At 47.6% G+C, this 21,572-nt stretch overlaps 1 protein-coding gene across 1 annotated transcript in view; it reads right to left on the bottom strand.

The window, feature by feature from the left end:
* Positions 1–7,964: 7,964 nt before the first annotated feature.
* LOC129346073 (5'-nucleotidase domain-containing protein 2-like) overlaps positions 7,965–21,572 on the bottom strand; it is a 28,349-nt gene continuing 14,741 nt past the window's right edge. The window contains exons 7-14 of the mRNA XM_055003341.1: positions 18,605–18,665; positions 17,238–17,340; positions 16,323–16,424; positions 15,447–15,528; positions 13,931–14,017; positions 13,629–13,769; positions 13,338–13,402; positions 7,965–8,986 (exon numbers count right to left, since the gene is read on the bottom strand). Coding sequence (XP_054859316.1) covers positions 8,725–8,986; positions 13,338–13,402; positions 13,629–13,769; positions 13,931–14,017; positions 15,447–15,528; positions 16,323–16,424; positions 17,238–17,340; positions 18,605–18,665 — 903 coding nt within the window. The 3' untranslated portion in view covers positions 7,965–8,724. The remainder of the gene's footprint in view (positions 8,987–13,337; positions 13,403–13,628; positions 13,770–13,930; positions 14,018–15,446; positions 15,529–16,322; positions 16,425–17,237; positions 17,341–18,604; positions 18,666–21,572) is intronic.

Raw genomic sequence — 21,572 nt, 5'->3', positions numbered from 1 at the left:
CTCACGCTCTAGTGGCGATTGTTCCATGCTGCTCTCTATCCCCTCCCGGCGCCGGTTCCTGTGCTCTAGAACCTGCAGGAGCTCTGGCTTGGATCGAAGGCTGAGGCCTCTGAAGTGAGGGAGATGAAGACAGTATGGCAGTAATTGACCTTCCCACCCTCAATTCCCTGCTTTGCTGATGGCTGTGGTTAACACCCATCTAGAGAGCCAGTGAGGTGTAGTGGTCAGAGTGCTGGACTAGGACCTGGGCAACCCAGGTTCAATTCCCCACTCCGCCATGGTAGCTCACTTGGTGACCTTGGGCCTGACGCACACACTCAGCCTAACCTGCCTCACAGGTTGTTGTGCAGATAAAAAGGAGGAGAGGGCGAATGATGCAAGCCACCCTGGATCCCCGTTGGGGACAAAGGTGAGGTATAAACGAAGTAAACATAAATAAATAAATGTACCTCCGCTTCACTGTGCAGAGACACAAGGTTCTGTGCTACAGACTTTGACGATGTTAGTAGTAAACCTTCAAGGCATCTTAACAAAACTTAGTACTGTAGAGTGAAAGCTCCTAACAGAATTCTCATTCTACCTTTTTCTTCACAAGGTTGGTGTAAGGATAGCTTCGCAGAGTAAGGGAGACTTGAATATAACCATGGCCACCTGAGGTGGAGCCTAATATATATGTTAATTTCCTTAACTTGCAATAGGCAGGGCTTTTTTTCAGCTGGAACGCGGGGGAACGGAGTTCCGGCACCTCTTGAAAATGGTCACATGGCTGGTGGCCCTGCCCCCTGATCTCCAGACAGAGGGAGTTGAGATTGCCCTCCGTGCCATGCCCTGCGGAGGGCAATCTCAACTCCCCTCTGTCTGGAGATCAGGGGGCGGGGCCACCAGCCATGTGACCATTTTCTCCAAGGGCAACACACTGAGTTCCACCACCTATTTTCCCGGAAAAAAAGCCCTGGCAATAGGGGTCTCTGCCCAGGGCCCCCCCAAGATCTGGAACCAGCCCTGCTTGATAGGTCAGAGGAGCAGACATAACTTGCTTGTTTTGTTCCAGCATGTACTGACCAAGAAGAGGAAAAATGCACCATTTCTGAACCACCACCACCACCCCTTGCCCTTCCCAGCAAGCCTTTCTTCTTCAGACAGCTTTAGCCAGAAGCAGCATGTCACTTTGTGGTCTGCACTCCCCATTTTCTGTTTTCCAAGATTTCAACTGGCTTTTAAAAGCCCAGCCCAAGTCCAGTAGCACCTTAAAGACTACCAACAATGATCTTAATATAAGCTTTTGTGAGTCACACAGCCCACTCACAAAAGCTGATACGGAAGTAAATGTTTTTCTTTAAGGGGCCACTGGACTTTTCTTTTGCTACAACAGACTAGTATGCCCCTTTGCAATCCTTCTAAAAGTAAGTTGTTTTAAAAATGTCTCATGTCCTCTTGAGAGTTGCCAAATTTGGATGGAGGAATGTCCCACCACGTGAGCCACAGTCTCAAATGGTACAGCTCTGACACCAGTTTACTGGCTCAGTGAGAACTAGGCTAGAGCACAAGTCCTGAGAAACCAGCTCCCCGATTGAGCCGGGCCTGGCTCCGGGCCAGCGGAGGAAAGAAAGGCGACACTTGCCCTGGCTTGTGGCCAGGGGAAGTGAGTGAATCAAGTTACAGAGAGAGCCCTGGCCACCCGGGTGGAGACGATTCAAAACCTGAACTCTAGTGAGACAAAACCAGAGCAGGGCAGTAAGGGCAAGAGCAGAACTGGACACTAAAATAGCCCTGGAGCAAGCCATTTGTGTGAGCCTTGTTGGGGTTGTCAAGCTCCAGCCAGGGCCTGGAGATCTCCTGGAATTACAGCTGATCTCTAGAGGACAGAGATCAGTTCCCCTGGAGAAAATGGCTCCTTTGGAGGGTGGACTCTGGCATTATATCCTGCTGCAGTCCCTCCCGTTCCAAACGATTTCCACCCCCTGCTCTATCCTCAAGAATTTTTCAACCCAGAGTTGGCGTCCCTAGCTGAGCCTAAACCTGTTGTTATCATTCATTGCCACCGCCAAGTCTGTGGGACCTTGGCACCCATCAGGACAACAACTCCTCCTGGGCGAGGCCTTTCCCAGCTTGTTAAATGTCCAGTCCAACCCCACAGAAGGGGACAGAAGAGTGTATCTGTTACAGAGAATTCAAGAATGAGCGTGAACTCTTTCTAGGAGGAGAGATTAAAACTAGAACGTACAGGGTGGCGGTTAAGGGGCCTCACTGGAAGGAAGGGGGAACTGCAAGTATGTACTAGAGTCAGTCTCTAAATTTGCATCTCTGTGCGTTTAGTATCTTCTGCGCGCCTTCCTTCCCCTTTCATTCTCTCACTTATGCAATCCGCTCCCCCCATACACAGAATTAACCAGCATTTCAATGGGGCTCCTTTCTTTCTGTAGAAGTCTTTCCCTGCCTGAACTGTATGATAAAGAACTTAGAGCAAGAAAAAGTTTCACACAACTTACCAGAAGGAGAAAGGCAAACATTTTAAAAGTTAATCAAAAAGTGGAGCCTAATACATATGTTCGTTCCCTTAACTTCCAATATAATAATACACAAGAATGTAAGATATCCTAAAATGGGATTGGGGGGAGCCAAACCCACAGGTTATTTATTCATCCCAAAGGTAATTTACATCTTTATAAAAAAAAAGCTTTAAATATTCAGGTTGTTTATTCTACTCCCGTCTCCCCGTTGCATCTCTAGTGGGAACAGAAAGTCCCTTCCAATTTCTAGCCGGGGTAACCCGAGCACCAGTAAGTATATTTTCTCAATAGTTCAGCATGCTGGTGCAGATTTTATTTTGCTATATAGCACCAAAGGGCTATCAAAAAGCGTATAAATAAAATATTCTACAAAGCCTAGGGTTACTCCCCAGTAGCATGACTTAATCCTGCCACCATTTCCGATACGTTTTGAAAAAGATCTAACTCAAGTGTGTTATACCTCCAGCAAGAGGAAGGGTGCACTAGAGATCAGAGTACATAGCTTGTGGTGGAAGAGAGATTTTTTTTAATGCATCTAGGAGATGGTATTCACTGGATCAATTACCACTTCTGAAAACACTTTAAAGGGTTTTGTGCAAAGCTCCACTCTTTAGTGGATACTCCACCAGCCTCTACAAAAGTGACTGGGAACTGATGAACTGACCCACACAGTAACAGGGGTATAAAAATTGTTAGGTTACTTCCCCATGGACTACAAACCCTGAAATTTGGTATGGGAAATGAGGTTACAGTACTTCCATATTAACTGGAGAGGTTTATTCATTAGTGCTTCATAAATAGGCCAACTTTTGCATTCGCTGAAGTAGCACCTGAAACCTGATACATTTTTACCTCATAAATGTACTCATAACAGAAGTCCTCATGGCAGCCCCTAAGGAGATTTCTAACAGCAGTCCAGAAGTACATGCATATTGCCAAATGTAAGCTGAATTTACCAGCTTTTATTTTTAAAATCATAAAACCGCAAGATATGAGAACAGTCACAGGAGCTGTGTTGCTCATTGCCAGAAATGTCACTCGCACTCCTCTCAAGCATGCCCAACATCTGCACCATGTTAATCAAAAATTGTGCAAACTGTTGCAGTGGACAAACTAGCAGAAGAATCAAGGGGTCGATACAATAACGACATTTCCTGAGTAGCAAGATATTGTGATCTGCAATCTGGGCTAACAAATTTCCTCCAGCAAGGACCTCTGGACCCCTGGCCATGCCCCCCCCTCCACAGCTGCCTAGGTTATCAACAAGATGGTTTAGGAGTGTGTGTGGTTGGCCCTGGCACAGCGTCTTGTACTCCCAACGAGTGCTAAAAAGCAATATTAAACATTAGCCGCAGAGCGGAGCTTTTTGCCATACTTGCGGTGGGTGAACAGTAATTCCCTGTGCAGATGGTGGTGGTTCTGGGAAACTTTAATGATGTTTGTGACCGGTGGAGAGTTGGCAGGCCGAACCTCAAGACGCCTGGGGGCAGCTTCTGCACGCACAGCGGCTGGAAAGGAAGGGGGGAGAGGGGGTGAACACACCAAGGCTGGGGTAGCCAAGAGGCATGCCACGGGACTCTTTCCAAAAAGCAGCATCTTTCTCCCCTCCCCTCCAGACAATCACTCACCATAGGTATTGAGTCCCATGCCGTGGGGCGGGGGCTGCAAAGCCAAGACCTGAGCTTTGGCCCAAAGCCAGAGCTCATGAGAAATCCTAATAAGGGGAGAGGAAAGGGGGGGTCAGAGCTCACTGGTGGGAAATTAAAATGGGGATGAGAATTCAGGGCCACCTCCTACCCTCAGCCCAGGTTGGTCTGTACCTAACATTTCCTATACCTATCTTGGGCCACACCGGTTTTAAATTAGGGCGATCAATTTTTTTAAATAGTCTTAACTGAGTAGTCAATAAAAATGTAAATTAAATTGCAGTTTATCAAGACCTTAATATCAGTGTCTTTTTGAGATACAAAGGTAACTTACACCTTAATAATAAAATCATTAAATAACACTAGCAGGCTTTGGAGGAAGGAAAGTCTAACTATTGATTTTCTTTTTGTGTTATCATAACCTAAAAAGTCTTAAGGGTGTGTGTGGGGTGGTGGGGGGTGTCAGAACTCAACTTCACAAATTAAATTTGCTCCCAGTGGTTTCGCCATGAAATGGAAACCAGATACTTGGGCATGTCTGCTTTTAGGGAGTTGGCAGGTTTTCGAAAGAGGGGTGGCTTTTTGTGGCATCTCTCCTCCATTCACTTCAGACATCTGCTAAAGTATTTTTTTCACACACTTGTAAAACCTGTTTTCTCAGAGGTGACAAGTGGACCAAAAGAAATGTATTGTACAACATCGCAGAAAGTGAAGTCTCGCTTAAATCACCCCCCACCCCTCCACCTTCAAAATCGTTATTGGTCTCTGAATTAAGACTTGCCTTGATTCGTTTATCAGTTCAAGTTGGCAGGTGTATTTTAAACATCTGCTCGCTCCTTACCGCGGCTCAGGCCAGTCCCTTCTGAGCATGGCTAACCATGGCAGGTCCCTCTCACCTGCCACGCCGAGCAGCCGTATCCAGTTGCCCGTTGTGTCCTGCTGCCATGTCACACCGCCTCTCCGTCCCACCTGGGGTCCAGGCACAAGGAGGTTTGGAGGCCCTCTCGCTCCCATCTCCCCCGCGAAGAGGTGGCGTGGCGTCGATGCTGCCATCCCCCTCGCAGGGAACAATTACAAGCAGCTCATTGTCTCCAATGCCGCTTCTCCCCAGCCTGTCACCCACAGCGGGCACCAGAGGAAGCGAGAAGACATCAAGAGGGAAACTAGATCCCGTTCCTGAAGTGGCAGAGCAGAGAGAGCCAAGACTCCTGCAGAGAGGTCGATTCCACAGCCTAGAAAGCAGCGTTGTGGGCTGGAGCTGTACATCCATTGACATTCCACAACAGGGACCCAAATTATGATTCACGCATACTAACAAGCCATCAGAGATCACACAGTGTCACTCTATACCACACATAAGGGCCAAATGACATCTTATGCTGGGGAGATCGGGGGCTGGACGCCCTTGACAGATAAACTTTAAAGAGCAGCTCGGCAGGCCCACCGTGGTTTGGGGTTGTGGCGCTACGGAAGAGCTCTTTGCGCCATTTCCCCAATAGAAACTATCCTTGTAGGCTACTTATAGCCCTGATAGGTGGGGGAAAAGACAGTGACGGTACTTGTCTTTCCCCGCCTATTAGAGCCTAAAGCAGTCAGGACAGGGCAGGTTTGATCGGGGCTTCACAGAATCAGAGTTGGAAGGGGCCATACAGACCTTCTAGTCCAACCCCCTGCCCAATGCATCCTAAAGCATCCCTGACCAATATTCATCCAGCCTCTTCTTGAAAACTTCCAGTGAAGGGGAAATGGCACAGAAGACTTAACCCTCCCCTGGCACTGCAGCCCTAAGCCATAAAAAGCCTCCTTCAGGGGATCTGGTTCGGCAGTCAAAGTGCGGAACATCACATTCCCTCAGTAATAGCTGCAAGCCTTGTAAAATAGGTACTATTAGCCACGTGTTTTCAGCAGAGGAGGATTCCACGTTTCGTAGCTCCAAAGTTTTTGCCGCTGTGTTACTTTAGCTCTCAAACACCACGCAATTTCAGCTTCATGCCATATGAGCTCCAACCCAACAAGGTGCCTTTCAGCACTGGCAGTTCACCACACGGCACACCTACAGAGCAGTTACTTCACACAGAACATTCCAGAAGCGGCAGCATTTTCCTGCGGTGTCAATTAGAATTGAGCTGGGGAAATCCTGAAGTAATTTTGATTTAACACATCAAGAGGGAAAAACGTTAAGGCTTGATATTGACTCAGGTTTTCATCAAGGAATGAAATCATTCATTTAGCCTGTTGTCCTGGTTCTGATGTCAAACACAGCCTGAGTGACGTGCATTCATCATGAGCGAACCAGCCCTGTCGGTTTACAAAGCAGCCTGGGGTAAAACAAGACTTTTTATCATGAGAGGTGGGTGGCTAATGTCCACTGATGCTGAGAAAACCCACAGGAAAGGTTCATGCCCTGTATCACAAGAAGGGGAAGGTGCACCTTAGCTAGCTACTCTAGGGCAGGCCTGTACAATTTATAGGATCTATCAGGCGTGTTTGCGGGGCCTCTTACATACATGACAGCCTCCACGATTGTGTAGTCCCAGGCAAGCAGCTACAAAATGGGCTGATGGGCTACCACACCTGGCCAGCACAATGAAGGTCTCCCCATTTTATTTTCAGAGCGCAATTTCCATTGGTCTTCCCATAATTTTGTGGCGCTGTGCATTATCAGAAGGGTGAAAGATGGGTAGTATGTTGTGAAGTTGGCCAACAAAAGTGGCACTCAGAGCTCATAATTTTAATCATTGGGAATAGCAACCTTGCTTAAAATAAATAAGTGCTTTATAATGAGCTTCACAGAATCACAGAGTTGGAAGGGGCCATACAGACCTTCTAGTTCACCCTCCTGCCCAATGCAGGATGAGCCTAAAGCATCCCTGACAAGTATTCATCCAGCCTCTTCTTGAAAACTGCCAGTGAAGGGAAGCTCACCACCTCCCTAGGCAGCTGATTCCACCTTTGAACTACTCTGTGAAAAAGTTTTTCCTAATATCCAGCCAGAACCTTTGTGCATGTAATTTAAGACCATTGCTTCGGGTCCTACCCTCTGCTGCCAACTGAAACAGCTCCTTGCCCTCCTCCAAATGACAGCCTTTCAAATATTTAAAGAGAGCAATCATGTCCCCCCTCAACCTCCTCTTCTCCAAACTAAACATTCCCAAAGCCCTCAGCCTTTCCTCATAGGGCTCAGTCTCCAGACCCCTGATCATCCTCGTCGCTCTCTTCTGCACCCTCTCGATTTTGTCCACATCCCTTTTGAAGTGAGGCCTCCAGAACTGCACACAATACTCCACGCGTGGCCTGACCAAGGCAGTAAAGAGAAGGGCTATGACCTCCTGCAATTTCGATGCAATGGCCCTTTTGATACAACTCAAGACTGAGTTTTCCTTTTTTGCCACCACATCACACTGACTGCTCATATTTAGTTTACTGTCCACTCTTACCCCAAGATCTCTTTCGCATACACTACTACCCAGAAGGGTATCCCCCATCCTGTATTTGTACTTCACATTTTTGTGGCCCAGATGTAATACTGTGCACTTATCTATGTCAACATGGGTGCTTTTTCCCCAAAAGTAGGCATCCCAGACAAAAACTCAGAAGGCAAAGGAGGTGCTGAACAGATGTTCAGTGGCAAGGGTTCAGTGCCTCTCCCTTGATCAGATTAGCACAAGCAAAATAAGTTACGTAAAATAATAAATCCTGCAAACATGTCGGATTTATGCAGGCCACAGAATTCAGGTAACTGTGGCCCAACACTGTAAGCTCACCCACACCTCCGTTCGTGCACCAGTGGAAAATTCTTTGGTAGCCAAACCACACACTTTGCCTAGTATCCGATACACACATCAAGAGCAGCTTTCACAAGAATCTTTATTAAAATCACAAAATCCCAGTTATTGGCTAACAATTTCCCGTCCCCTACCCCTTAGCACCTCCTGTTCCTACCACTTCACTAGGAAACAGGATCTTTCCCTCCCGCACTGTCCCCAAATAGTAGTACCCTGTACTCCCTTTGCTGTTGCAAATACAACCTGCCCACTGGGGTGGTGGCAATGAATGTAAACTTCAAGCACTATAGCTATGCCTCTGCACAGAGTCTCGAAGGAAAGAGCAGAGAGTGACAAAAAACCCAAAGCTCTTCCTCCTTTAGCAGATGCTGACTGTGTTAGTGTGGATGGAGCATCTGAGAACACAAGTTGAAGGCCAAGGTATGTGCACAGGGATCTAAGTCAACAAGATCCCCAACTCGCTCGTGCAAGGCATGCAGACTGTAGATTGTGACCACTGACAAATACTTGCTGAATGACACAGTGCCTGCAAGTGGCTGAGATGCTCATGAGGAATAATGGACTAAAAGAGCTTTAATCTGATCCAGCCGCGCACTTCTTAAGCTTACTCTGCACAATTTAGCACTGATCGGTTAGGCCTTGACCATTAAGAGGTTGCTCGTACGCACACTCATTTTGCAAATGTAAAACGTGTTGGTGGGCCCAACAAGATTCTAATCCTCTAGGGATTCTGCCCTAGAGGACAGGAAGCAGAGGGGCACGGCCGTCCGTTCCCCTTGCCCCCTAGCGGATGTGCGCCATTTCTTCGAGGAAAGGCGTCTTCATGCAGCCTGTGCAGAGCTGGTCCATCCAGAGGGGTGCCTCATGCTGCAGCGGGGTGCGCCTTGGGTAGAAGGTGTAGTTGAGGTCGTAGTTCAGCAAGCAGCTGAGAGAGGCCATGTAGACGTCGGAGAAGCGGCACAGGCGGCGCGAAAAGTACGTGGGGTTGTGGCAGGTGCGAAAGATGCTTCCAAACTGAGGATTGAAGAGGTTCTTGGTGAGTGCCCTACAGGGAGAAGGGATGGGGACAGAAAGAAACCAGCATCAGACGTAGTTACGGCATTAAACGTTGAGAGAGGGAGTGTCCCGAGAGTCAGGAATGTACCATTCTCAACTGATGATCAATTGGCTAGAAAATGGCCGTGCGGCTCTGTGGAAACTGCAGAATACAGTTCTGGCCACCAAATGAAGCCTCCTAAAAATCTTACCTGTCATTTAATCATTTTTTAAAGCTTCTAGCTTTCGTGGCTGCAAAGAGGTGCTTGAATGTGGGCAATGTGCAAAGGCTCTGAAGCCCCAGGAGTTGTGGGATGAAATTCCCAGTGCGCAGAAGGTGGGCACCATCAGTGCCTTTGCCCCCTGCCCCATAATCAGCTCAAGCAAAACACACTATGCAAAGCCAGTCACAGAAACGTTGTTAATTTGCACAATTTAAACAGGTTGCAGAGCCCAGCTTTTCTTCATGCAGGGATTTTTCGTAAAGCTCAGCGTACACAGCATCTTGAAATGAAAGAGCTAAAAGGAAGGCAGGGCAAGGGGAGGGCAAGGGAGTGCAGAGTAGCAGCTTGGGCAATCGCAGCAGCTCCACAGACCACAGCAACTCAGTGAGGAGGCGCAGATGTAAGCAGGGGGCCGCTCTGAGCTATCCAGTTGCAAGCTCCGACTGTGGAAACCCAATCCCGCCAGCTGAGACACCGCACACAACAGCAAAGCCTCCACTTGTAACTCTCGCATGGAACTTCCGGTTTGCAAACTCAGCGAAACTCTGCCCCAGCTATTCAGCACCCAAAGAACGGCTTCTCTGCACCCAGAAGCAGACCATTGCTCCTAGAGACCGCTGGGACTTAAGAGCACCGCTTCGGCTGGCTATAAATACTAGAGTATAGTAAAAGTAGAATCCACAAGTTTACAGAGATCAAAATCTCCCACCATTGGCACTGACTCTGCACAAAATGCAAATATTAATTCATTAGCAGATGTACTCCGCAACTTACCAACTATCTTGGTAAAGACGATCAAGTACTTTTTAGTTATATTTTAACCAATTAATTACTAAATTTGTGTATATTACCAAAACCTTTCTACCTAGCAAGATTTACACCAGAGTTTCAGGGAGATTGGTTTACAGTGCGATCCTAATCATAAACAATTCTACGTTAATGGGCTTAGAAGGGTTTGACTCTCTTTAGGGCTGTACTATTGGTAGATATATATTTTTAAAGTTATCACTCCTTGTTAGAAAAAGGGCCATCTTCAATTTTACTGACTGTTACAGCAAAGTAGCAGCGTCAAGCTAGTTTCAACGAATTTTTTGGTATGAGGTGCTTACACATATAAAGGAGATAACAGGTTACACTATTCCATAAGCACCAGAAATTCTATTCCTTTAAAGTTTAACAAAAGGGGGGGGGGAGAAAGAAAAAGAAATTCTATTCTTTGACCTTTGGTTGAACATTTCAGTTCCCCAGATCAGACGAGATTTTATCAATATTTTATAAAGTAGCAGCTAAAAACGTTATCACATTAAATTGGAAGTCAAAAAAGACACCAAACATAGATAATTGGTTCTCAAAAGCCTGGAAGTATTTTATTTTAGATAAAATAAATGAGAGAGTATTTCAATCCAAACAATACCCAAACACAATGACCTTTTTTGAAAAATGGTTTCCTTTCATGGAATACATTACAAATCTCAATATTCAACCTTGTTGAATATTCAGCCAAATATAACAATTTTAAATATGTACATCCTTAATTCTCCTTAACACTTCTTTAGCATCTAATAGATAGAACGATTATTGGTTTTATAATCATTATTTAAATTGTTGGTCTGTTGTTTAAAACACTCTGGACTAAATTAGGTTATGATTGTATTGTTATGTAATTTGTATCCGTTAATAAAGTTTAAATAAACTTTTTTTTTAAAAAAAAACTAGTTTCAACAAAGCTCCTTTCAGTCACATAGATTAAAGTTTTCAGCCACCTGATTGATCTCTTGCTTAAGCCAATTAAGGCTTGAGAAGGAGCCACGCTCCAAGCTTTGCAGACCCATCACACTGAGCCCTCAAGAACAAATAAAACCCAGCTAACAAGCCAAATTTCGCACACACAGGCAAGGCAGCTGTAGCTCCACACCTTCACCCCAAATCCTGAAGTCACCAATTGTTTTTATAAATAATAATCCCATTATTTATAGTCTGCCTTTTTCACTAGGACTCAAGGTGGATTACATAGTCTGGATGATTAACGGCTGGGACATTCAGTGAACACTACAATAGGGAACGGATCTTAGTCCCAGCAGAGCTAAGCCAATGAATGGAAAGTCATAAAATTCTTTAGAAGCTCAGCAAGATGAAAATGGGTGAGGCTGAGGTATGGAGAGAATTTCTTCTAAATTCCTTGAGGCTCAAATAAAGGAAGTACCCGATGATGGATGAAAGAAAAAAAAAATCTCCTTTCAGGGACTGAGGGAATAGAGGATCCAACTTCCCAAAGGCACCTTAAGTTTTTATTTCCTTATTTTTGCCCTGATAGGGTCCCAAAGTGGCCCCCATTATTTTCCTTTCCTCCATTTTATCCCCACAACATCCATCATGAGAGGAAAGTTAGGCTGAAAGGGTGTGACCGGCCCACGGCCACCCAGTGAGATTCCATGGCAGAACAGGGACTCACACCTGGTTCTCTCGGGCCATAGCCCAGCGCTCTACCCACGAAGAAGGTGCTTCTGAGACCACCTCATGAAACAGAGGTCCTGAAGAGAAGGTGCCATCCGACCAAGATGAGTAAGGGTTACAGCATCTTTCTTATGAAGAAAGGCTGAAGAGTCTGGGACTTTTCAGTTTAGAAAATAAATGTTTAAGGGAGAAATGATAGAGGTTTATAAAATTATGTATGGTAGAGAGAGAGTGGACCGAGATAACTTTTCCCCTCTCTCCCAAAATGCGAGAACTCAAAGGCATCCAACCAAGCTGAGGGGCAGTAGACTCATGACGGACAAAAGGAAATACTTCTTCACACAACGAGTGATTAAGATGTGGAGCTCGTGGCCAGAGGATGTGGTGACGGCCACAGGCATAGACAGCTTGAAAAGAGGATTAGACGGATCCGTGAAGGAGAGGGACTATCAAGGGAAACTGGCCGTGATGGCTACCGGGAACCACTCAGCCTCTGAAACCCAGTGCCAGGAGGCAACTCCAGGGGAAGGGCCAGCCTCTATGCCCTCCGGAGGAACTGACTGGGCCCTGTGTGAGACAGGAGACTGGACAAGACGGACGCCTGGCCTGATCCAAAAGGGCTCTTCTCACACTCTTACCTCCATGCAGCTTTGGAACTCTTCCACGCCATTTTCACACTTTTAAACTAACAATGAATCTGATTTAACTGTTCACTAACAGCCAACTCCCATGACCTCTAGGGTGTCTGTTACCCATGTGCTGGTTCCATGCTCACGACAGCCCAGTCACGTGCCAGCCGTCATAGAGGGCTATTTGCAGTAGTGTGGGAAACCTGCCTTCCTACGCCTAGTATTGTGTATGCAACCGTCTAGTCACTACAGGCAGGGTGGGGAGTTAAAGGGATCTGTGGCACAGCTGCAGGTAGGACCCCACACAGGAAGCCAGGCCAGGCAGCAGTTCCCACATGGACTTAAGAACTGGTCCCAAGCCAAAAGAAAGGGGGGAAATGTGCACTGATTTTGACCCAAGTCATGCAAGCCCTGCCAAGCCTTTCCTCCTGACCACCACCTATGGAAGTACATAACATGATTTGCTTGCATTCAAGGGAATATAGCATGGAGAAGGAAAACTGCTGCAGCAGTATATATGCCATAGAGAGGTTATGGTCTCATCACTTAGACTGGGAGAGAGAAGAACAGAGAGAGGGGCCACAAATGTGAGGAAATGCTCCTATGGATTTGTTCTAGAAGAGCAGCCCCAGAACAGACTGAGTGGTGCCCACGACAGAGATAAGCGGAGATGTCCCAAAGGGCGGGTTGGAAGGAAGCTAAAGAGGGCCAGGATCCAGGAGGAAAGATAGGAATGATAATGAAGGCCACAGCCCCCTTACTTGGAAAGAAGTCCTATTGAACTCAGTGGGATTTACTGCTGAGTAAACTGGCAAAAGGATCAGACTGTAAAACCTGCCAAAAAAGTTGCTAGCCCACCAAAGAATGTACTAGATTACCCAGATGTTTTGTTTATGGCCTGACAGCCCCACCCCGAAAAGCCAGCCAAACACTTCCAGTTTGCCAAATCTTCCCTTGCCCGGGTGCCTGAAGGCAATTCCTGCCTTCCATACCTTTGCTAGCCTGCATTAAGGCGGCAGCAAACTCTAGGGAGAGAAGACACACGACACGCTACCTGAGCTCTTGCCGCTCCTTCATCCAGTCCTGCAGCACTTGCTGGGATTCAGGGTCCCGGTACATCTTTAAGGAACAAACCAGCCGGTTAGCCATGCGTCTGGGCACCCCAACCCCAAGCAGGCAAACCCCTTTCGTGCAGACTGGCCCTCCACAACCGTGCAGTGTGTTAGAACTCCTCTTTGCTGACTGGCTCTTAGGGCACTCGTTTGGAGCATCTCTTGCGGCACAGCCCTCGGGGCGCCCACTCCACGCACACAGCACGGCTCTCCTCTTGCTCCATCGCCCTTACCTGCATCCGTTCCAATAACCCAGTCAAGGCCTGCAGCCAGGTGAGTGCTTGGGAGTACTGTTCCGTGTTCACCATTTTCGTTTCCGTCTCCAGCTCCGGCACTATGGCCCCCGTCCGCCAGCCATGGCGCAGCATGAGGTCCTGGGCAGGGAGGAGATAGCATTTTAGGTTCACAGCCCACTTCTGCCCCAACCCTGCAGAGTTGAGGAAAGATGTTAAAAGTCCCCGGCTCTCAGATTCCACCCCCTGCCCCTGTCCATGAGCTTGCTCGTGATTCAGACACGGAAGCCACGGGCTCTCACCGCCAGGTCACTGTAGAGATGGTCTCCGAAGTAGAGGACCTTGGAGCCACGCCAGCCAGTCAGCCGGAGGAAGTCAAAAAGGTTGCCCTAGTGTAGGAAGGCAGGAAAAATGTTCTACATTAAACAGGAGTTTGTAGACACAATGATGGCATACGTTGGCCATTAGTGAATTTAGTATGGAAGAGGAAGCCTGTGGGCCAAGGATTAAACCCTCACCACAGTGCCAAGGACTGCTGGGGAAACACCAGCCAAGTCCTCCCAAACAGCCACTGCCAAGGCCTCTGCTGCCCTCCTTTCTTGCGGGCAACTCTTCGCAGACACTGAGGGGCTGTCTATTTTCCCTCAAAATGGATCCTTTGCCCTTCTTGCTTCTAGGCCATTGTAGTTACTCTGTTCACTGGGGCTGGACATTAGGTGCCGGACAGGATACCAGAAAGAGGTTTCTAATGAGTAAGAGGGGTAACATTCTGGAAGAGTCTCCCTCAAAGAGCTGTGAGAGCCAAATAAACATTTTAAAGACCTTCGAGGCTCAGGACTGTGCTCAGCAACTGTGGAAGGTCTCCACGGCAAGTGGCAGCCCACAGAGAGCTCGTGTGGTGTAGTGGGGGGGTAGCATGTTGGACTAGGGGCTGGGAACCTCTGGGTTCACGTCGCCACTTCGCCACGGACGTTTGCTGGGTGACGCTGGTCCAGTCACAGACTCTCGGTTTGACCGACCTTACAGGGCTGTTGTGAGTGTAAAATGGAGGAGGGGAGAACAACGCAAGGCACGGTGGCTCCTCAATGGGGAGAAAGGCGGAGCATAATTGAAGAAAAGCCAAACACTGATATGCTCTACATACCAAAGCTCTGAGCCACTCACAGGTGCACCTTTTATTTCAGTGTATCGGGGAGGGGGAAGTCACCCCTATAAAAGACCTGGAATTTCTCGTTAGGCCGTTTCATTCCCCACTTGTTGGTGGGCCAGTGCCAGGAGGCGGGGGAGGAGCCGATGCTTTTTATTTTCCTTCTGACTCTGCCGGGCACTGAAGATTTAGCCCAGCACCGACCGATCCTTGCTGACGTGTCCGATGGCGAGGCGGTGGTGGGCCCCACAGAAGTGGCTCGGATCTGTTTTATTCCCCCTCCCAAAAACAACTCCGTGAGGCTCATCAGGCTGCATCTGGTTCTCCCAAATCCCCGTCAAGCGCTATTACACCACACTGGGGTAACACAGCCCTCCGCTTCCATCCTGGCTATCCAAAATGTGGGGCAAGTCCAGAGGAGATCCCAATCCCCTCTGGGCTCTCTTTCCCCCCCAAGTAACTCAAGAAACACAAACAGGAGGGAGGGAAAGCGGGGTTTGTACTCAACCCACACCACAACTGGAGCCGATCCCTGCTTTCTGTTTTATTACCCTGTGAATGCAACCACCGGGAGTAGTGGGGGGGGGGTCTTGTACATTCCCCTGGCATTCCCCTGTCGGATGATTCCCATCGGCATGAACACTCGGTTCCTCCTCAAGGCATTGCCTTACCTGCTTGTACACCTGGCCCTTCTCCAACTTGTTTATTTTATCCCACTGCAGATCCCCATTGCTGTCCAGCCGCCGGAAGGGTCTGAGGACAGAGAGATTGAGAGGGTTTTTCAAAGAGGGAAGCTATCAAGACCTGCAGCGACGTGTGTTTCCTGCAAATCCCAGCATGAAGTACCCCTCAGGGAAAACCAGCAGGCTTGACTTAATTACGTTTTTATGCAGTGGCTAATTAATGTAACAGCTAAATAGGGGATTTAAGAAAACCTCTGCCTGAACACTTGCTGTTTGAACATCAGCAAGATGGCTGGATAAGTATTGTTGCAGAGTAGAATATGCACAGGAGATAAAGAATCACAAGCATGTGTATGTTTTCAGCTTCTAAAATAAAAGTTTACTACATATAGGGAAAAATAGAGCACATTGGAGATAAAATAAATAATAGCTAATTTAACTCCTACATCCTTACATCTTGATGATCTAAGTAACTGGAGAGCAACGGCCTCCATGGAAAAGAATGATAATTGCCCCCCAATAAAACTGGCCAGCTGATAATCAATTCTGGTTCTGTACATTAAGCATGCACCTCCCCTTTCACCCTGGCGAGAACAACTCAACATCTAACTGGCCTCATGCAAACTAGTTGTCTCTAACTAAACACAATCAATTTAACTCTTTCATGACTGAAGAGAATGACGCTTGTAAAAATCCCAACAAAGATGCATGACCGATAGGGATGGTGGACAAAACGTGAGATCCGAACAGGCCCAAAAGCCCATATAATGTCCAAAAGCATCGTATCTTCATTAAAGGTGGCAACCATTACAAGTTCTCCTGCCTCTGGCCCTGAAATGAGACAGCACGCTGGAGCACACTCACTTGACGCAATCATTGAAGAAATGAGGCTTGTCTGCCTGGACTATGACCACATCAAAGAAGTCTCGCCAGTCTTTCCCCACCATATACCGCATCCCTTTGTCACTGGGGAGGAGAGGAAAAAGAGAGACAGAAGGGCAGGGGAGGTGTTACCGAAACTGACACTAGAGGGCACCATGCTACCAAAGGTCTGGGCTCCGGTAACGGCCATCATGGGACGGGGGACTTTGGGATCCTCTCAGCACCCGCAACTAAGGAAGAGCGCTGCCTGGCCATTTCAAAATGTTTTAAGTAAAAACAAGCTCTCCTTTATTCTCCTGCCCCTCTGCCCAAAGGACAGCTGCCTACCCAAGTTGTCTTCATCGACGGCTCCCCGCTCCATTTCAAACTTTGGATCCTAGGGCAGTTCAGGGGCTGGAATTTACCACCAATGCCCTCCTCTGCACGCAGCTGATGTGCCTGGCCAGTAACAGCCACTTCTAATAGCAGAACTGTTTTGTGTCTTGCCATGTGCCCTTGAAATGCATAAAATGGACCCTTCATGCAGAACAGGGATTCCTGAGACAGAGTTAGAAAAGCAACATTTTCTTCCTACAGACCCCAGTGCCTTCAAGACTAGCAGTTTTACTGACTACGCTTCTATGGGCGGGAGCTCACTGTAGTCGTTCCAGTTTGCAACTTTCTAATCCATAAGGTTCGGTGCAAAATTCCGATACTGGGGGATCAGCAAGCCAGCACCCGGGGATCACAGCGAGTCTGTATCGGACTGTCTAGCAGGGTGGGGCTTGTGGCAGAGGAGTGCAGGAAATCACCCAACGCTGCCCAATCATGCAAGATCAACATTTAAACAAAATTACGGTCGTCCTCCAAGTATAATGCAGGCATATCACTTGGACAGAAATATGAACACGGACTCACACGAAGCTGAATGGGCTGTTGGTGATGAGGAACAGTTTCTTGCCACTGTTGGCCAAGCGATGGAGCACGGCGTATGTCTCATCTCCACGCAAAATGTACTTTTCTGCAACCAAAAGGTAAGTCAAAGGGCATTACTTAGAAATGCAATCTGAGCAGGAAAAAAAAACGGAAGTCAAGTACAAAGTACAAAGACCCTCTTGCGTTTCCTTTTCAAACAAATGCTTCTGTTCCAGAGTCTCTAGGGGTACAAGGTCCCTTACCACCATCTCCAAGGTGGGCACCTATTTTGTTGCCCCAACCAAGATATACTGTATCTTCCTGGGTTTGCAACACTGCCTGTGCCTGCAGTCAGGCCAAGCCCCTGCCCCACAAAGGCACCTGCCTCAATATTTATTTATTTAAAACATTTATATATCACCTTTCTACCTAAATGGATCCCCGATGCGGCGGATGTCAAGTATTAAAATATTAAAATAACAGTTACAATGACGCAATAAACATACAAAGATGTACACACAACCAGGGAGAAGGGCCAGTAAGAGTTTACGCCGCACCAGGCAATTGCATAGGAATCTTGGCCAGAGACTCTTGGCCCTTTGGACATTTCTAGACACAGGATTGCCTGGAGGGGAGTGAAATCATGCTGAAAAGCTAAGGACATTCTCCGCCACAGAGTCCTAGAGGTACGTTTGCTCTGATCTCAGATTTAGACTGGAGTGCGAGTTTGCAATTCTGTGGGAGAACAGAATCATCTGTAGAATTCAATTCCTTAAAGCAGCACACCTTTCACTTTATAAAAAAACACGATTCTAGTCCTTATAGCTGTATGTTTAAAAGTAGACAGCCAATGCTTGTTGAAGCCCCAGACCAGAAAGGTGTCTGGACAAGATGTTCAGTGGCTGGGCATAGTGCACACTAAGTATTTGGAAGGTCAAGTTTACTACACAGAAGCAGGCAAAGGCAAACCACCCGTTTGCTTCTTGCCTTGAAAACCCCACGAGGGGTGGCCATAAGTTGGCTGCCACTTGATGGTGCTTTAGGCACAGGGCGGATTCTGGATCCTTTTGATACACAGAATGGGGACAGCATTTCTCTGACTGCAGCATAACCTTGCCATTTGCTTCCTTCCGCAGTCTGTAGCTTCACTTGCTTGCTTAAGCTGTCTGCATCACTCAGCCCTGCATCAGTACAGCCCTGGCGCAGAGCACCTTGCCTTCTCTCGTTCTCGGCTTTCAGCATACCAAAGCCCAGGTGACGCAAGCTAACCGTGTGAGGGATGGGCGTGTGGAAACGGGGATAAGCTTGGATGATCCTGTACATCTACTGCAACCTCCTCCCCTCCTGCACCACCACAGACGGATACTCACCTAGATCCTGCATGATCCACTTGTACATAAAACCTTTAATATGCACATCTCGGATGGCGTCCTGTTGAAGACATGAAATATACATTTCAACGGTTCCTGAAACAAGTTCAGAAATGCGTACGAAGAGGCAGGTGTGCATTTCTGATTCTTCCTAACCACAACCCAGAATCTGGCTTCGGGAGAAGTGAGGGGCAAGGCAGACTGTGCAGCTCATCCGCGTCCGGCCCCCACAAAGCTGGCATCTGGTTCCTGAGAAGGAGGGAGCACTTACCCACTGCCAAAGCTAGGTCCTAAGTTGGCATGGGGAGACAAGGCAAGGGATGTTCGACAGACTGGCTATTTCCATATGGATATTTTGCTCCACTTTGGCTTTCCTACAGTAGTATTGTTTGGGTAAACAACTACAGGATGTTATCTTCTGTTCACCCTGTTTCTGCCCCACCCTCACTTTGCTATCTTTCCCAACCCTGGTCTGGTACAATGTTTTTTGGAAAGCACACAATCAAGGTGCCTTTGAATGCCATGTGGGTAGAAAGGTGTGCACCTTTGCAAGCCCCACCCACGCTGGTACCATTTTCTTGCCTTAACCCTCACAGCCGTCATTTCCTCCTCATGGGTGACCTTGGGCTAGTCACAGCTCTCTCAGAGCTCTCTCAGCCCCACCCACCTCACAGGATATTTTGTTGTGGGGATAATAATGACATACTTTGTAAACCGCTCTGAGTGGGCGTTAAGTTGTCCTGAAGGGCGGTATATGAATCGAATGTTGTTGTTATTATTATTATACTAGAAAACACTTCTGGGCTTGTAAAATTAGGAACCGTTTGATTGCTATACCATTATAACATCTTGACTATCTGTTGCTATCTGACTATCTATCAGGAACCAGACTATCTGGAAATCTACCATTTCCCAGCTTTCATTTTTAAAAAGGTCATGTTAATTGCTGCTTTTGTCACATAATTATAAGGGTAAAGATGCAGGCTGGACATTTTCCTTTATAACACAATAAAATAATAACAACATTCAATTTATATATCACCCTCCAGGGCAACTTAACGCCCACTCAGAGCAGTTTACAAAGAATGTTGTTATTATCCCCACAACAAAACACCCTGTGAGGTGGGTGGGGTTGAGAGAGCTCTGAGAGAGCTGTGACCGACCCAAGGTCACCCAGCAAGCTTCAAGTGGAGGAGTGGGGAATCAAACCCGGTTCTCCAGATTAGAGTCCCGCACTCTTAACCACCACACTAAAAAGGGCTAGAGACTTTTTTAAAAAATGAAAGCTGGGAATTAGTAGATTACAGCAACAGATCATTAAAATGCCACATATGTATATAATAAAAATATATATAAAATGCTTTTTAAAAGTCCTCCAACTTGGGGAGGAGTGACAGCTGGCGGGGGGGGGGGGGCACAAAAGCAAGGAAATCAGAGAGAGAACTTGCACGTGAATATGCTCCGCTGGCACTCGCAGCAAGAACTAGCAGAGAGGTCTCCATATGGAAGCAGCCCTTGCCTCACTCCAAGTGGCTGCCTGTCTTCTGCTTCTGGGATCCTCCCCAAGTGTCACCGGAAGCCCTGTCCTTCTGCCCCAAAACAGGCTTCTGCATGTTTGTCTGCCCCCCCCCCCCGCCCCCCCCCCCATATCTCTTGGATTACAAGCAAACAGAGGGCAAGAGCAAAAGACACAATTTCCAAGGACAATTTCTCCAGATGGTTTGAACTGACCAAAAGAGAAGTTATACAAGAAGGCAAAATAACCCACAAAGCCCCCAAATGTCACAACACGGCCCAGAAGAAAATCCTCTCTTAGACGTCCCAAGTTAGCTTCTTGCAAAGCAAAGATATGGAAGTGGCCTTAATTGATTTGCACAAGAAGCAGATTCATCTTCCGGATGCAGAATTTTGAAATATTCATTTCAGCACACAGAGGCAGGGAATCTGTTCCTCGTGTGTGTCTTTTAAAATGAAGCACGTGAGCAAAACAAGGAAGTTGCACGTGCCTCTATGAAGGATTTTCTGCTCTTTCTACCCCAAACAACCTCACCATTCTGATAGCAAGAAGACCTGCAAGAACGCACAATCCCCCCCCCAACAAAACACTTTCCTGACCCCATCAGAACCGCAACTAGATCCCCTCCCCTTCCAAAAGCAGCCGGGGATGGAGATCTGGAGACTTGGCTTCCTACTCTATTGACTGCCCCCACCCCCTCCAAGATGATCATCAATGAATTATTATCGATCTGGATTCATCGCTGCCTGCTTGGGTTCTCCCAAATCACCGATATTAGGAGCAGCAAAGCGTTCCTCGCTTAAGCTCAGGTTGCTGTGCTTAGGGCAGCCAACAGACCACAAGAGCGCCTGTCCAAGCCCTCCATGCCGCCAACTCTTCCTCTGCAAATCTTCCATAAATGGACGGCCTCCTGCCAAATTCACTACCCAACAGCACTCAGTGCCCCTTTCTGCTTTCCTTCCTAGTGTACCAGTCCCAGTCATCGGCTCCCTTCCTCTGCCAACAGAAACAGTTCTTTAGACACCAAACCACGCTGCTATCACCACCCCACCACCACTCGTCTTCCTCAGCTCCTCTCCAGTTCCTTTTGGGTTCCAGCCAGGGCTTTTTTTCTGGGAAAAGAGGTGGTGGAACTCAGGACCGCACAATGACGTCACTTTGGGTCAGCTGGAACAAGGGGGGAGTTTTTTAGAGTTTAAATTGCCCTCGGCGAAAATGGTCACATGGCCGGTGGCCCCGCCCCCTGATCTCCAGACAGAGGGGAGTTTAGATTGCCCTCTGCGCCGCTGGCGCAGAGGGCAATCTAAGCTCCCCTCTGTCTGGAGATCAGGGGGCGGGGCCACCGGCCATGTGACCATTTTCAAGAGGTGCCGGAACTCCGTTCCACCGCGTTCCTGCTGGAAAAAAGCCCTGGTTCCAGCACATCCATCTTGTGGGTGGCATCTGGCTGAG

The sequence above is a fragment of the Eublepharis macularius genome, chromosome 19 (genome assembly GCF_028583425.1).
Source record: "Eublepharis macularius isolate TG4126 chromosome 19, MPM_Emac_v1.0, whole genome shotgun sequence".
Taxonomy (NCBI): domain Eukaryota; kingdom Metazoa; phylum Chordata; class Lepidosauria; order Squamata; family Eublepharidae; genus Eublepharis; species Eublepharis macularius.
This window is presented reverse-complemented; position numbering and strand designations above follow the sequence as displayed.